This window comes from Labeo rohita, chromosome 2, assembly GCF_022985175.1.
Source record: "Labeo rohita strain BAU-BD-2019 chromosome 2, IGBB_LRoh.1.0, whole genome shotgun sequence".
NCBI lineage: Eukaryota > Metazoa > Chordata > Actinopteri > Cypriniformes > Cyprinidae > Labeo > Labeo rohita.
The window spans coordinates 30,392,225-30,409,988 of NC_066870.1; the positions used below are offsets into that span (position 1 = coordinate 30,392,225).

The 17,764-nt window shown below is 36.4% G+C and overlaps 1 protein-coding gene across 3 annotated transcripts in view; it reads left to right on the plus strand.

Moving 5' to 3' along the window:
- Positions 1 to 17,764, plus strand: part of efr3a (EFR3 homolog A (S. cerevisiae)) — a 48,941-nt gene that overhangs the window by 11,335 nt on the left and 19,842 nt on the right. For all 3 annotated transcript variants that reach the window (XM_051127082.1, XM_051127064.1, XM_051127072.1), the window contains exons 3-8: positions 1,742 to 1,818; positions 4,066 to 4,193; positions 5,490 to 5,640; positions 6,443 to 6,564; positions 7,555 to 7,704; positions 11,551 to 11,655. In XM_051127082.1, coding sequence (XP_050983039.1) covers positions 1,742 to 1,818; positions 4,066 to 4,193; positions 5,490 to 5,640; positions 6,443 to 6,564; positions 7,555 to 7,704; positions 11,551 to 11,655 — 733 coding nt within the window. The remainder of the gene's footprint in view (positions 1 to 1,741; positions 1,819 to 4,065; positions 4,194 to 5,489; positions 5,641 to 6,442; positions 6,565 to 7,554; positions 7,705 to 11,550; positions 11,656 to 17,764) is intronic.

Genomic DNA, 17,764 nt, shown 5'->3' on the forward strand with positions numbered 1-17,764 from the left:
GGAGTAATGGATGATAAAAAGTCAGCTTTGCATCACATGAGTATATAATTTTTGGCAGAATAGTAAAATAGAAAACTGTTATTTTAAATTGTATCAATATTTCACAGTATTACAGCTTTTTCTATATTTTTGATCAAATAAGTGCATCCTTGATGAGCAGAAGAAATGCCTTTAAAAAAACAATAAAAATCTTACTGATCTCAAACTGTTGAACTGTGTATGTGTGTGTATATTTCATTATTTACTGCTGATTTTTTAATATTTTTTATAACTTTTAAAAGTTTTTTTTATTTGAATTATTTTTAAAAAATATTTAATTTAATTAATTAATTAATTTATTTATTTGTAAGCTTATTCTTTCAGAGTCCTGTTCTCATTTCTGTCTGTCACCTCACAGACAGACCACAGTAGGCGTAACTTCCATTCATCCGTAATTGGTTGGCTCTCCTGCCAGTCCCAATAGAGGGCGAGTCCTCATGCAGGTATTCGGTTCAGGTGTGTCTAAGTCTCAGACCAGGGTTGAAGCAGAAGGCAAAAAGGTCATTGTTTGGACCAGGCTTGAGGTTCCTGGGGTCTAAAGGATTCGACAAAGGTCAGAGGTCATGATGAGGAGGTACAGGCAGGTGCCGCGCTCAGAAGCTGACGGGACCTTCAGATACAGACACACCTGGGAGAGGAGATCCTTCCTTAGCAGACTTGGTATCTGTGTGTGTGTTTGTTTGTGTGATTGTGATGATTAATACAAGCCTGTTGCACACCCTTTGTTAGTAAGATTGTTGATGCATTTGTCACATTTGGCTCGCTCAGCTGCTATCCTTCACTATTTTATTTATTTCTCTCCCTCGCAGCATCTTTCGCTTTTTTCGTCTTTCTGAAGTTGGATCAGGTGTTTGAGCTGATAATGGCGGCTCCTTTTCCACATCTCACTTTACAATCCATGCACACACACACGCACACACATGCACACAAACACCTTCTGTTAGCATATACACATGCATGCACATGCAATCCAGATTTATTATCCATGTTGGACTGCTTGAATGAACAATTTCAGCTCTAGCTGGTGAAGGGCTGTCAGAGCAGCGTGTGTGTGTTGAATATGAGAAGTGTGCGTGTGTTTGTGTGTGTAGTGGCTGCTCTGCTGCTCTCAGATTTCTTCTTTGACTTTTTTTAATAATTAATCAGCCCTTCAAACTGTGTGGCATCGCACACACTGACACACACACACACTGTGTGTTTGCATTGTGCCTTTTATCAGTGCACATACACATTACATCCTGACAGCCAATGCGTGTGTAGATTCTGAAATTCTTATTGGCTAGTGGGTGAAGTCTGAATGTATGTGTCAGACTGCTTATGTTGCATTTCTGTCCTATCTCATTAGGGCCATTCTTGCATTCTGAAACTGCTAGACACAGCACAGTGAAATGCAACAGAAAGCATGTGTCACAAGGCACATTTGTAAAGGCTGAACTTCTTTTAACTTAACAAACCATCTTAAAATGTGATGTTTTGGCAGGAGATGCTTAAAAAACTGTAAAAAATAAAAAACTGTTGCAAAACCGTGCAGAAAGATGTAAGAACGGTACTTTAGATCTGTTTATTTCATTAAATGCACAAATTCAGACTCGCTGGAATCATTCGTGTTCATGCAGACTGAACAGTAAACATACAAAATTGATTCAAAACGTCAAGGTTGTGTGTCGTTTGTATTCGTAACACTTCTTCTCTCTTTTCACAGGTGTGTGTGGGTGTTGTGGTCCTCTGAGGCCACGCTACAAGCGTCTAGTGGACAATATTTTCCCAGAGGACCCCAAGGTAACATTTCACTGGAATGCATGGAAATGCAAGGAATTTCTGGATAATAATAGAATGGAATGGAATATTCTGGGTTGCCAAATTGTCCCCCAGATTGTCCATCTTAATTGCTTTACGTCTTGGTTTTGTAAAATAATAATAATAATAATAATAATAATAATAATAATAATAAATTCAGTTTTTCGAGAGAGAGAGAGAGAGAGAGAGAGAGAGAGCATTTATTTAAAACAACCTTCAAACATGTATGTAAATATATTTACATATATATATATATATATATATATATATATATATATATATTTACATACATGTTTATATTTCATTCTATATATATATATAGAATGAAACTTACTGAAGTAAAACTCTATATACAGTCTGTGGAATCTTAAAATTCACTAAAATATTTGAAACTTTGGAATGTATTTTAATTTTCCATTTGACAAGATTATTCATAGATTTTGTGCCTGATAGAATTTAAATTTATTTAAATTTTCCGTTTGACATCTTGTTCACTGACTAAGCAACGGATGTTAGCTGTTAATCTTAAAATGGTCGAAATATTGGCCTGATCTGTATCTTACTGTATAATTTGCATTTAATACAGTTTTATAGATTCATTTAAAGGAGAAGTTCACTTCCAGAACAAAAATTTACAGATAATTTACTCACCCTCGTCATCCAAGATGTTCATGCCTTTCTTTCTTCAGTCGTAAGGAAATTATGTTTCTTGAGTTAAACATTTTAGGATTTTTCTCCATATAATGGACTTCTATGGTGCCCTTGAGTTTGAACTTCCAAAATGCAGTTTAATGCAACTTCAAAGGGCTCTAAATGACCCCAGCTGAGGAAGAAGGGTCTTATCTAGTGAAACGATCAGGTACTTTCTAAAAAAAAAAAAATTATATTTATATAGTTTGTAACCTCAAATGCTCGCCTTGTCTAGCTCTGCGATGCGCATGCGTACTTTGTGTAATCCGGGTCAGTACAGTTAGGGTATGTCAAAAAATTCTCCTCCAACTTTAAAATCTTCAATAATCACTATATGGAGAAAAATCCTGAAGTGTTTTCCTCAAGAAATACAATTTCTTCATGACTGAAGAAAGAAAGACATGAACATCTTGGATGACGAGAGTAAATAAATTATCTGTAAATGTTTGTTCTGGAAGTAAAATTCTGTAGAATTCTGCAGTCTTGCTCATTTACATGCATGTTTGAAGGTTGTTTTAAATAAATGCTTCTTTAAATACCATCTTTATATCAGGGTTCATGCACTGGGATTCAGACACATTCAAGTTCAAGTGCTGTGATCAAAATATATTCTTATCGGCTCCTCCTGTCCTCAGAGACCAGCTAAAGTAAATGCCATGCATAATAAGAAAGAAGCTGCATGGACTATCAATCTAAATTTAAAGCACCGTCGACTAGCAGCTGTTGCTCGTTATTCATATTGTTGGAGAGAAATGTCTTGGCTTTGTTATTATGAGTATATATTATTAACACTTTCATTTTGACCTTTGACCTGTTCTGCAGTTTTGAAAAGGTGATGTACACCAACACACACACACACTGGGAAGGTTTAGCCTTGCTGTTACTCCATATTCATCACATTAACATTTAGCTGTGTTGATTGGAATGACACAGACACACACACACACACGATTGTTTTCTCTGAAGGCTTAATGTGAGTAATGTTCTCATGAGACGGTGTGACTGTTTCCATCGACACACACACAGACTGAGAGAGAGAGACAGATTCCCTGCAGTCATGTTATGTACCGTACGTTAAAATCGTGTTAAGTTAATTAGCACTTTGAGAGCTTCAGGAGTTTATTTCTCTTAAGGGATTCTGGGTAAAAGTGATTTTCTACTGATGACGCTTTCTGTTGAATAACACTTTTTATATTCAGTAGAAAAATAATAACTGTAAATATTCTCCGAAGTTTTTAATACTTTCAAATAATATTTTGTACAAAGACATCAATTACAATTACAAACCAGAGTAGTCCAGAAAAATTAACATTTGCTAATAAGATTATTTATAAAACATTTAGGATTATTTAATCATCATTAACAACAGTAGGAGATTTTCTTTAACTAGTAAAATACAGAAAAATTATAAATGAATACATTACAATAATGCATCTACAGCACAGACACTTTAGTAGTCCAAGATTATTGCAGAAAGTGGTGTTTTCCAGTCAAACTCTAGTTGTATTTTACTATTTATATACAATTTTTGTTCCTCAGGATGGACTGGTGAAATCTGATATGGAGAAGCTGACTTTTTATGCAGTGTCAGCGCCAGAGAAGTTGGACCGTATTGGAGCATACCTGGCCGAACGTCTCAGCAGAGATGTGGTACGACATCGCTACGGGTGAGACACTCACTTACTGCTTTATTGAAAGTGCAAAATTAAAGGGATAGTTCACCCAAAAATGAAAATTACTCCATGATTTACTCACCCTCAAACCATCCTAGGTGTATATGACTTTCTTCTTTCAGATGAATACAATCAGAGGTATATTAAAAAATACCCTGGCTGTTCCAAGTTTTTTATAATGGCAGTGAGTGGGTGTTGAGATTTTGAAGTTCAAAAAGTGCATCTATCCATCATAAAAAGTACTCCACACAGCTCTACACTGCAAACTGTCTTGTTTCCAGCCAAAATTAATTACATTTTGAATTCATTAAAACTTATTTTATCAATTTTAGATATTTTGGCTGGGAACAAGACAAGAAGAAAAGCATTTTTTGCAGTGCAGAAAGTTAATAAAGGCATTCTAAAGTGAATCGATGCACTTGCCTAAGAAAAATAGCCATATTTAAAACTTTATAAAACGTATTCTCTAGCTTATGATAAGTCTCGCACACGTGTACACAAGAGAGTCGTGTTGCACCATTTGCAGTTTTCTAGGCTGATTCCGATTTGTGTGTGTTTGTGTAACCTGCTGAAGCCATTTTATGCTGATTCCAATTTTCTTTCTAAGAACCATAATTCATAGCATGTACAAACAAAAATCTATACTTTTTTTCAATGCAAAAAAATATTTAAAAATATATATATTTACATAATAAAAATGTTTTAAACATTACAATTCCCCTAGTCTGGACTAAGTTACAGATATTCTTTGTAAATGCATTTACACTGCAAAATTTCAAATGCATATGGAAATGTTAGTGTCAGGGAGGATTGATCGCAGTCAGGGCTACTAACAGTAGGTAAGCCAAAGGTCCCATGGGTTCGGGTCCCTCTTTCTAATTAAATACGGGTCCGGGTCGGTTCCGTGCAACAAATTTACAGGTCTCTTCGGGTTCGGGTATGAATTTGTGGACCCGTGCAGACCTCTTGTGTGGAGTACTTTTATGATGGATGGATCCACTTTATTGGACTTCAAAAAATCAACAGCCATTCACTGCCATTATAAAGCTTGGAAGAGCTAGGATATTTTTTAATATCCAATTGTTTAACTCCGATTGTATTCATCTGAAAGAAGAAAGTCATGTACACCTAAGATGGCTTGAGGGTGACTGAATCATTTCTTGCAATTTTATAATGTTATTTTATTTTATTGCACTTTTATTTTTTTACAAGTATTTATATTTGGAGTACAAATATGTTCTTGTCTTCAAGTGTTCGTTTTGGACCTTGATTCTTGGTGTGTGTGTGCAGGTATGTGGTAATAGCGATGGAGGCATTGGATCAGTTGTTGATGGCGTGTCATTCCCAGAGTATCAAGCCATTTGTGGAAAGCTTCCTTCACATGGTAGCCAAACTGCTGGAATCCGGAGAACCCGATTTACAAGTGCTGGGCACCAACTCAGTAAGTTTTCAGTGTGTGACTGAACAAACCAGCGAATGCACTCCTAAATCTTTGCAGGAGCTGTGAGAAATTCAGGTGGAAGATGAGAAATGGCTTTGACTGTTATTCTTCCATTTATGTTATGGTGCTTTTTTTTTTTTCTTTTATTCTCTCTTGCGCTGTCTCTCTCTCAGCGCACTCAATTTTCTGCTGTATTATTCCTCATCTGGGTTTCTCAAATCTGTTCCCGGTGGATCTGAAGTGTTGCAAAGATTCTGCTGCATTGACTTGTTTGGGTGTTTTAAACATTGCATCATCTATTGAAGGCCGAAACTACATTTCTCAGTCAAGCTCTGTAAACTAACATGAGATATTATTTAATATCCTTGCAAAAACAGGTCACTCAGAAATCCTCACAGTATTGACTGCTTGAGTGTATTGACATAGGATTGCCCACATCATTTAGTATTTAGAAACTTTCCAAACAGAAGCCAGTGAAAGCAGAGGTTGTTTAATCCATGTTTAATTCTGTGAGTTTAATGAAAATATGCTATAAATGTCAAATATGCCCCCTTTAAATTGTTTAATTCAAGCAGGCAATGATTCACATATGCTGTATGAATTTAAACACACTCTCTTGCTCATCTAATGAGATGTCACACTTCTCTGCCTGATATCAGTAACTTCCTCTGCACATCATGCGAGGGGAATATCGCCTTTACACCTTTGCATGGGAGTGTTTTTGAATCTGTTATTGTGTGAGAAAACATTGGGTGTGGTTTTCTGACATAATCAGTGTGAGTGTGTGTTTGATTCCTTCTAGTTTGTGAAGTTTGCGAACATTGAAGAGGATACGCCATCATACCATCGCAGATATGACTTTTTCGTCTCTCAGTTCAGTGCCATGTGTCACTCCACACATGAGGACCCCGAAACTCGCAGCAGGTGTGTGCATTAGTTTGTGTCTGTGGTTAGTTTGTGTTGGGCTGTCAATAAAAGAATATAATATAATGTAATATAATATAATATAATATAATATAATATAATATAATATAATATAATATAATATAATATAATATAATATAAAATATAAATTTATACATACAGTTGAGGTCAAAAACCTTGCAGAATCTGCAAAATGTTAAGTATTTTACCGAAATAAGAGTGATCATACCAAATTGATGTTATTTTTTTATTTAGTACTGAATTGAATAAGATATTTCACATAAAAGACATTTGCATGTAGTCCACAAGAGAAAATAATAGTTGAATGTATAAAAATGACCCTGTTCAAAAGTTTACATACACTTAATTCTGAGTGATCCACAGCTGTGTTATTTTTTTTGTTTAGTGATAGTTGATCATGAGTCCCTTGTTTGTCCTGAACAGTTAAAACTGCCTGGTGTTCTTCAGAAAAATCCTTCAGCTCCCGCAAATTCTTTGTTTTTTTCAGCATTTTTGTGTATATGAACCCTTTCCAACAATAACTGTATGATTTTGAGATCCATCTTTTTACACTGAGGACAACTGAGGGACTCATATGCAACTATTACAGAAGGTTCAAATGCTCACTGATGCTTCAGAAGGAAACAATGCATTAAGAGCCAGCTCTTAATGTATCATTTTCCTATTTCAAAAAAATATTATTGATATTAATAAGAATTGTTGCTTAAGCACCGAAAAAGCATATTGAAATGATTTCTGAAGGATCATGTGACATTGAAGACTGGAGTAATGGCTGCTGAAAATTCAGCTTTGCTGTCAAATGAATTAAAAAAAATGTGTTAGTAATGCAGTCAAATTCTTATAGTTAAAATGTGACTCAAGTAGCCAAATACTTTTGGGACCACTATAAGCTGACCTCTATAATTGACACTAATGATTGCATTATTTAGTGTTCATTTATTAAGTGTGTTTAACATGTTCTTGCTGTAGGATCCGTGTAGCGGGCATTAAGGGTCTCCAGGGTGTCGTCAGAAAGACTGTGAATGATGAACTGCAGGCAATCATCTGGGAACCTCAACACATGGATAAACTCATCCCCTCCATGCTGTTCAACATGCAAGATAATGAGGACTCCGAGAGGTACAGTACACATACACACACACTGGAGAAGGCAAAATCATTTAATTTTGCTCAAGGTGATATTTGTTCTTGATGTTTTTTTGTTGTGTACCGTGCCCTGAATAAAACCACCAAACACATGGAAAGACAGGCAGGAAGATTTTTCTGATAAGAGAGCTTTGGAGGTCCACATGTAGAGGGCAATCAAGGATATCTGATTCCTTTAAGGATGTGTGTGGTTGTGCGAGAATAAAACGTGAGTGTGTCTCCGATAAGGGCCCCTGTGTGCACTGAATATTTAAGTTTAATTGCCTGTTTGTGTTTTTGAGTACGGAAACATCAATCGAACCCCTCTGCCCTATAATCAGCAGCTGAAATCCGATCAGGTTCATCGATCAGTGATTAAGGTTGCAGACACAAACCTGGGCATGCGTTTGATTGACGTGTGTAAGCTGGTCGGGAATGACATCTAAACTGCTAATGTTACAGCGGACGCTTTTCTCATCTGAAAGCTTATCTCTCTGAATATATTAAAATGGTATGTTTAAATGTTTCATTCAATTAATTATTTACTGCAATTACTTTCTAGATCAAGCATGGGCAAACTCAGTCCTGGAGGGCCGGTGTCCTGCAGAGTTTAGCTCCAACCCTGATAAAACTCACCTGTTTGTAGCCTTCTAGCAGAGATTGACTTACTATTAGGAGATGAGAGGGTCTGTATTACTTACTATTGAAGAGAGCGTAATGGTCAACTTGGATCACATGTGCCTTGATAACCAATAACATTACACCTTCGCGGTTTACGGATACCAGAGGATTGAGTGGGAAGTGCCGTAAGCTGAATCCCACCTGTCGCAAAAAATCAGTGACTTCTCTTATAAAATAGCATTTTTTCTAGTGTAAACTCTAAAAATAGGTAAATCCAAAAATATTGTTTAGTGTAAAACATGTTGAAGATTAGCTGATAGGCTGTTGATTCCTTAGACGATGAGCTGTTTCCTCTAAAAAGCTGTTTATTCAGCGAAGTGAAGCCGTCTGGTCTTCTTTCTCAAACCGGAAGCATCAGCTTTAGCCGTTAGGTTTTTTTGGCTAAAGGTTGCAGGCTTGGCTTCTATTGGCTTTGCTTCTAGTAATCCTGAAGACTTTGATTAGCTTGTTCAGACGTGTTTGATTTGGGTTGGAGCTAAAATGTGCAGAGACACTGGCCCTCCAGGACAGAGTTTGCCTGTGTCTGTTCTAGACACACAGTTACAAAGAGTATAACTTTGAGTTTGAAGAGTATGTTCAGAATTTGCATAAACTATTATACTATTCATACTGTTTTTGTGGTGTATTTGCATATATATATATATAACTTACACAATATGCAAATTTTCTGTGTGCATACTACAATTAACTTCCTACATTACCTGAAATGTGCTTTATGTATCTAGTGCTCTGTCGTACAATGCATTGCACTGAACTTGTCCAAGCATCTCTAATACTGTATGACTGTTAACTATTAACCATGCTTTGACAACAAAAACTTTTTATTGACAATACTGTGTTAAAATGTAAGTTGGTGGGTTCTGTTTGGCTGTCAGAGTTTTATTGTACATAGACAGGAAAAATCTGAGATTTCGATGATATTGTTCCTGTGTTGTTATTGTTGTAGCTGTGGTGTAAACAAACAAACAAAAAATTCTGATAGGAATTGTGATTAAAAAGCTCTAGATTATGCTGTATGCTCATTTTAACCGGTTAACCGTTAACCGACAGAAAGAATTGTGACCGACTGATCAGTTAAATGGTTTAAAAGGTCATATTTTTTTTTCAGTAATTTATCAAAATATTTAAAAATGTTTGCTGGATGGTTAAAATAATATAAAATTGTATTTTTGGGAGAAAAAAGATAAATCTAGGCCTATAATGTTAAGTTGCATTTCATTATTAAATTCAGTGTAAATTCAAGTAAACTTTTCACAATAAAAACAAATTTTTGTGCTTTTGTAAAATAAAGAAAAATAGGATGCAGCTTTCATCTGTCTTCCTTTCACGCAGCACAAAAACGAACCAAAACTGCATACTAGCTCCTTGTTGCTTTTTACTTTTTCTTTCGTTTTGTTAGTAATCTATTTATCTTATAGGCCTATAAATTCATTATATATATATAGCCTAGCTTTATTATGTTTTTCTCCGTTCGCAGAAGCACTGCAGGTGTGAATTATTTTATTTCTAAAATAATTAAATTCAAATTTAAAATAATCTTGTTGGTTAACAATTAATAATCAGTTAACGAGCGGCATCTGTCGGTTAGGAAAAATAACCAAAATGAACATCCCTAGTTGTCATGATTCCTTGATTCAGTTTGAGTCCTCGATTTGGGGAAAAAAATAAAAATAAAATAAAATCCTCGAATGCATTTTGCCCCTGTCGACTTCCACATTAGACTGTTTTCCAAAGCTGCATGCAGCTGCATTCATCTGTCATGCAGTGAGCACGCCATTTAGCTTTCACACTCCGCATAGACACTTCAAGAGCACACATTTTTCTAGGATTGAGCTGCCATATAAAGTTGCTAGTACTTACATATTTCAGATGAAAAGCCATATTTAAGGTCGATGAATGATAGGTGAGCATTTGGTTGTCCTGCCTGATGTACTATATTACCACATAGATCAGCCGTTAACGATCTGTCCACCACGGACTGTGTGACTTCACCACTTTCTGTTAATTTTTTTATGTGACTAATAAAATTTTGGTCGACCAAGCCTCTTCTCGTCGACTAAAGGTTAGTCAACTATTAGGGGGCAGCCTTAATGATACCTATTACGATTGCAGTATTTCAAAATTTGCATCTCAGAGAGAGTAAAAACACTGGATTATGAGCTGCTTACGTATAAAGGAACAAAGTGCTATGCTTCACTCTGAAGCACTTATATTTATTAATGAAATTGTAGCCTTTGTAATTTGATAATCGCACTAAGCCATATCACGATTTTGGTTTTATTTGGGTTATTTGTGCAGCCCTAAATTGTTATAACTATCGTCTTTGGTGTGAACGGCCCTGTAAACAGCAAAGATTAACAAAACAAAAACATAGTTCACACTGTTTTACAAACTATCCACTTTTCTCTACCCGTAAGAGTGGCCATTTCTAATGGGTCTGACTTCCGGTCTCATCGGCGTCCAGCTATTTTTAGCTGTACAAAACAGCTTTTTTTTTCTGCTTGATATTGCAAATTGGTGTGTTTTACTGTTTTATATTAATGTTTTCTATTAATGTATTATCTTAATTATGAACACACTGGTTTGTAGTGCAAACAGTTTTACCGTTTACTGCACGTTGTTATTCTTCCTATAGCGGATAATGAACCGGAAGTCTCAACCATAGGCTTACTTCTGTGTTAAAGAAAAAGGTGAATTGAAAAAATAGCATGAAATATACAGTATATACTGTGAAGCAGCATGCAGAGAGTCCTTTACAAAACAGCCACTGTCTGTGGTTGCAGTGCTTTAATTTACTGCACTCTGATTAGATTGAATATGTGGCTATTATTGGCTCCAGAAAACACATACACACGTACACACTGCTAATGTGTGTGTGCGTGTGCATAGTTGTGTGCTTATTTCAGCTTTTCAAGGTCGTCAGATTCTGTTAATTGCTTTCCATGGGCTGTCGGTGAGCCGACGGGACAAATAATGTGTGTGTGTGTGTGTGAGAGAGAGAGCGAGAGCACGGTGGCTGGGTTTCTTCCTAAAAGGTCTTAATGCATCATTTAATACACTTGTGTGTTTGACATCAGAATGCAGAATGTGAAACCACACACTGTAAACGACAGTTTAGTACATTGCACTTACACTTATGTGTATGTTTCTCTCTCTCAGGGCTGGAGAGGAAAATCCCGCTTCACTGGCGGAGAGCTGCTTTCGAGAATTACTGGGTCGCGCTGCTTACGGCAACATGAACAACGCCGTGCACCCCGTGCTGGTGTAAGTACAATTGCCATGTGCTGTAGGCACCATTATCCAGTGCTATTGTTTGAACTGTGACTATGGTAACAGCAGTGGTTCACTCACTATTCACTCAGTACAGAATGAACAGGCTTTGACTTTAAGGCAAGGGTTTTGTTCTGGGCTTGTTGCCATGGTAGTGGCGTTACATTGTGATCAGGGTGCCATGACTGCAAAATTTGCCCTCATTTTTAAAACACACACATATAGACTGGGGGCTACTGTGACATTGCTATTGTAGTTGAAAATTTATTTTTATCCACCCTTTTCAAGGAAGCATATGGGTGAGACTTTGGTTCATTATCTGCTATAGGGAAATAATGAGAAGAAAAACTACAGTGCCCTCCACTAATATTGGGGGGGACTCATTAAGAAATAAATGTTTTTCTCTAGTTCATTGTTGGCCACAGTTATTGGCACCCAATTGTTGCAAAGTCCTTTTCCCAAGATAACAGCTCAGAGTCTCTCCAATAATGCCTGATGAGTTTGGAAAACACCTGACAAGAGATCAGAGACCATTATTTCATACAGAATAACTCCAGATCCTTCAGATTCCCAGCTCCATGTTGGTGCTTCTTTTCTTTAGTTCACCCCACTTATTTTCTACGATTCAGGTCAGGGAACTGAGACAGCCATGGCAGAAGCTTCATTTTGTGCTCAGTGACACATTTTTGTGTTGATTTTGATGTTTGTTTTGGATCATTGTCCTAATGGAAGATCCAACCAAGACCCATTATAAGATTTCTAACAGAGGCAGTCAGGTATATTTGATAGAAACCATGATGCCATGCATCTGAACAAGACGTCCAGAAACTCCGGCAGAAAAATAGGCCCACAACGTTAAAGATTCAGCAGTATATTTAACTGCGGGCATGGGGTACTTTTATCAGTGTTTGCACCAAACCCGTCTGGTGGGTTAGCTGCTAAAAAGCTCTTTTTTTTAAGTTTCATCTGGCCATAGAAGCCAGTCCCATTTGAAGTGTCTGATAACTGTATATGCTGGAGTTTGATTTTGGATGAGCGAGGAGGATTTTTCTTGAAACTCTCCTAAACAATATGTGGTGATGTAGGGGCTGTTTGGCATTTTTTTAGGCTTTCTGGCTTCTAGATTCAACTAATCTCTGCAGTTTTTTAGCTGTGATCTTTGAAGAGTCTTTGGCCACTTAAACTCTCCTCATAAGCGTGCATTAAGACGATATAGACACGTCCTCTTCCAGGCAGATTTGTAACATCTTTAGTTGTTCTGAACTTCTTAATTATTGCCCTGATGGTGGAAATGGGGATTTTCAATGCTTTAGCTGTTTACTTACAGCCACTTACAGTTCAGCAATCTTGTCGGAGTTCAGATAAGAACTATATTCTTTGTGATGGACAACTGAGGGAATTTGGCCTTTGTGTTCCTCATATTTATAATCCTATGTAACAGGAAGTGATGGCTGGACAACTTCATGCTCCTAGTCACCCTGGTGTGCTAAAACATGTAAATATGGATGGGAATATACTTCAGAATATATATTATTTTACTCATAATAATTTTAGGGGTCCCAATAATTGTGGCATGAACTAGAGAAAAACATTTATTTCATAATGAGATTTTCCCTCCACTTTCCATTGTTTTACTTCAGTGAAAGGTTAAAATTTTGTGAATTTTTTTTTTTAATGAAAGATCAATAGGATAAACAATGCAGATTTATTTCCACAGCTGCCTTTGCTTATATTTACCAAGGGTGCCAATATTTGTGGAGGGCAATGTACATGCAGTAAACTGTAAAACTGTTTGCACTACAAACCAGTGTGTTCATAATTAAGATAATACATTAAGATAACATTATAAGACACACCAATTTGCAATATCAAGCAGCTAAAAATAGCTAAATAGCTAAAAACATGAACTTATATCACATGACACTGCCTGAACTGTGCTGAATACCTGCTCATTAAAGTCAGGTGCAGATATTTATGAAATACTGGTAATGTACCGTTTTGAATCTGTGATGTTTTATGTAACCCTATAACACACACACACACACACATACACACAAAGGCACGGGCGAAGATATGTGTGGCCGTTTCAGCTCTTCAAGGATGTCGGTTTCCATTAATCTCTTTTCAGGGTTGACTGTGAGTTGAGACTGCAAGAGAAAATTGAAAGCAGACAATACAATGATAACAGATCAGGTGTTGTATGATCTTGATGAGCACTGGTTTCAAATATGCGGCTCATGCTCGTTTGCGAAGGGTGCCAGCGTACTGTGAGGCACACAGAGACACGCAGATGTTTTCAGACAAACACACAGTGCGGTGTTAGCCTGTGAGCTCAGGTGTCCAGACGCTGCCGCTGCTGCTGTCAGCCGCTCGTCTGCTTCCTCTCACGCTGTGGGCATGATGGGATTCATTCATTCCAGTCTCAACACAAACATCATGCATAAAATGCAAGCAGCTCCCAGATGGCTCTGTTTTGTGTTAAAGGAATTGTTGTGATCTGAATCCAGCTGTTCCACACTTGATTTATGTGTTAAATGGGTTACAGATGCAAATATGTGTCTCTGTTTGCACACTGACTCTGCAGCCTGGTGACTTACCAGTCATATTGACACAGAATATCAGAATATTGCCATTCATGTTTTTTTTTTTTTTCCTGATTTCAGAAATTAAACTGTTAGAATTTCATCATCAACAATAACTTTATTATTTGATAGCTTTATTTCAAAAAATGAAATTAAATAATGAATATTCTAAATAAAATTAAACCAATTAAAAGAAGTGAGTTAGATTTTATACTCAGGTGTTACTTTATTATATTATTGCATAATAATTAGACTTTTTTTTTTTAGACAGTTATAACCAAAAAAACATTTTTTTCCCCTGCTTTACAAAAATAACCTTATTTGTGACCCTGGACCACAAAAACGTAAGTAGCACAGGTATATTTGTAGCAATAGCTAACAATACATTGTATGCGTCAAAATTATCGATTTTTCTTTTATGCCAAAAATCATTAGGATATTAAATAAAGATCATGTTCTATGAAGATATTTTGTAAATTTATTATTGTAAAAAATATATCAAAACTTATTTTTTTAATAGTAATATGCATTGGTAAGAAATTCACTTGGATAACTTTAAAGGCAATTTTCCATTTTTTTGTACCCTCGGATTCCAGATTTTCAAATAGTTGTATCTTGGCCAAATATTGTCCTAAATCTCAATTTTAAAAAGTAGCAGTGTTCAAAATTAGACCACATGGGCAGATGATAATAGATTAAAAGTGCTCACATAATTTTCCAGTGTTGTGTCTGTGAAAATTATTCATCGCAATGCAAATGAATTAAGCAAACTTTCATTTTACAAATTTTAATTAATTGCATGCATGATTAAATGTGCAAGAATTGCATCAGCTCATTTTAATTAAATTAAATTATATTTTAAAAATTAAATTATATTTTAAGAGCAAGTGATCGCACTGGCACCTCCATCTGTCACATTTTTCTAGGTTAAGAGCTGCCATGTAAAGTTGCTACTACACGCATCTTTCAGATGAAAAGCCATATGTAAGGTTGTTAAATGATAGGTAAGCGTATAGATGTACTGTATTACCACACAGACCAGCTGTTAGCGATCTGTCCATCATGGACTGGGTGACTTAGCCACTTCTTGTGGAAAAGCCTCTTCTCGTCGACTACTGATGGGCAGCCCTAAATTGAACAATATCTGTGGTGTGGTAACCATAGTATAAGTGGAATAATTGACACATCCACATCTCGGGTGTGCATTATAATCTAATAATTAGTCAATTATTCTTACATGAATCGTATTATCAAAAGAAACCTGCAGGTGATTTTTTTTGCCTACTTGTGATTGCACATCTGTCAAACTCAGTACTCATTTCCATGTCCTCTCTTGGCTTATTACTTGAATATCTCATCATATCAGAGCTGTTTTTTCATCCATTAGCACTAATGTTCTCCTGATTCATGTGGCGCACATTCAGACAAATCTAGAGGAACATTGAAGTCATTTCCAGGTCATTTTCTGAGCAAGTAAATAGTATAAGGATGACCGTATCATTATGACACAGAATTTTTAATGCAGTAAAACCACAAAAAAGGTTTTATAATGCACTGAAATGTAATTTAAGTATTGTTGGAAAATGTATTTATTTGATTTTTTATATAGATTACCATTCAAAATCATTTAGAATGATTTCTCAAGGATCGTGTGACACCAAAGACTGGAGTAATGATGCTGAAAATTCAGCTTTGCTTCACAGGAATTAATTACATTTCAAAATGTATTTAAATAGAAAACAGTTATTTTCATTTGTAAAAATATTTCTCAGCATTACTGTTTATAAGTGCTTCCTTTGTGCATATAAGAAACCATTCAAAAGCGTATTTTAAACTTTTGACGGTAGTGTACATTCACTTCTAAATTAATGATGAAAAGCCACATTGTCCAATCAAATTAGAGCATATGCATTACAAAGATATTGGCATTTCTATGAAGTAAGTTGCTCTGTAAGTTTGCATATGCGTATGTCTGTCTAAATTTAATGGCAGCTGAAGATGAAACTTTAGATTTAGAGTTGAAGACAAACTGCTTTGATTTGGCATGGTGTGTAAATGAGCAGCTCTCTGTCTGACTGCTTTGACCTGCTCTCCATCTGCAGCTTATTAGCACACAATTCAGACACATGCAGCCGTATGCAGCATGCATTTGTGTGTGCGTGCGGACACTCGCAGGGCTCATTAATGAGACTGTTTTGGCTCATCTCAGTCATTGGCCAATTAGCGCTGAGTGAGACGTCTGTAAAAAGAGAATATCAAAGCGCCAAGGGGCTCTCAAGCACGTCTCTTTCTCTATCGCACCGCCTCACCTTCTCCATCACATCTCTGCGTCTCTCATGTCTCGCTCTTTCTCTCCTGATTAAACTGTGCGCTGTGTGCTCTGTATGTATTAAACTTGTGTGAGGTTTTAAGGGAACGTTGAGCTCCGGGGCAGATATCTGTACCTCTGATAACACATAAAGCTGGCGTTCGGGGAGGCGGAGAGACAGCGAGAGCTTTTTTTGGGTGGAGGGGGATTTCAGGCGTTCTAAAAATAGCTCGCATCGGATGGGGGGTGAGATCAGATTGACGTTACCATGGCGACAGCAGGAAGGGAGACGATGGTGGCATAGAGGTTTTAGAGTTAGATCAGACTGCGGAAAAGAGGAGAGATAAAGGTGTGGAAACAGGATTTGTGTCGCAGCGAAGGAATGCTCAAGTTTTCCGCATCACAGCTGCTATTGAGTGGAAGCACCGTGTCTGACGTAACAGACGGCGATGCCAGAATCGACTCCAAACACCTGTGTAAAAATCACAGACTGTGAACATGAGCCTTCAAAGACTCAAACTACTTACTAATGGATTTGAGTTCCAAACCTGTGTGACTTTTTTCTTCTGCAGAACACAAAAAGATATTTTGAAGAATGTTGGTATCAAACAGTTTTAGTGACCATTGATTTCCAGTGTATGGATAAAAAAGCGCTGAGACATTTCCCAAAATATCTTTGTGCTCCACAGAAGAAATTATTTAAAAAAAGAGGTTATTGCGACTTTTTATCTTTTTATCTGTCTTGCGTGATGCAAACTCACAGTTGTAAGAAATTAAGTCAGAATTGCAAGGTAAAAATGCATAATTCTGACATTTTTCTGACATTTCACATTTTTTGTAGTCAGAACTGTGAGATATAAACCCACAAATTTGATGTTTTTTCTCAGAATTGCATAATAAAAACTCTCAATTCAGGCTTGTTTCTTAGAATTGCATGAAGCAAACACACAATTTTGACTTTTTCTCAGAATTGCAAGATATAAACTCACAATTGTGAGAAATAGATAAAAACGCGCAATTTTGATTTTTTTTCCCTCAGAATTACAAGGTATAAACTCACAATTCTGACTTCCTCAATATTGTGATGATAAACTCGCAATTCAGACTTGCTTTCTCACAATTCTGACTGTTTTCTCAGAATTGTGAGAGATAAACTCACAATTGCAAGTTATGAAGTGAAAAAGACTGACATCCTCAGAATAGCAAGTTTATA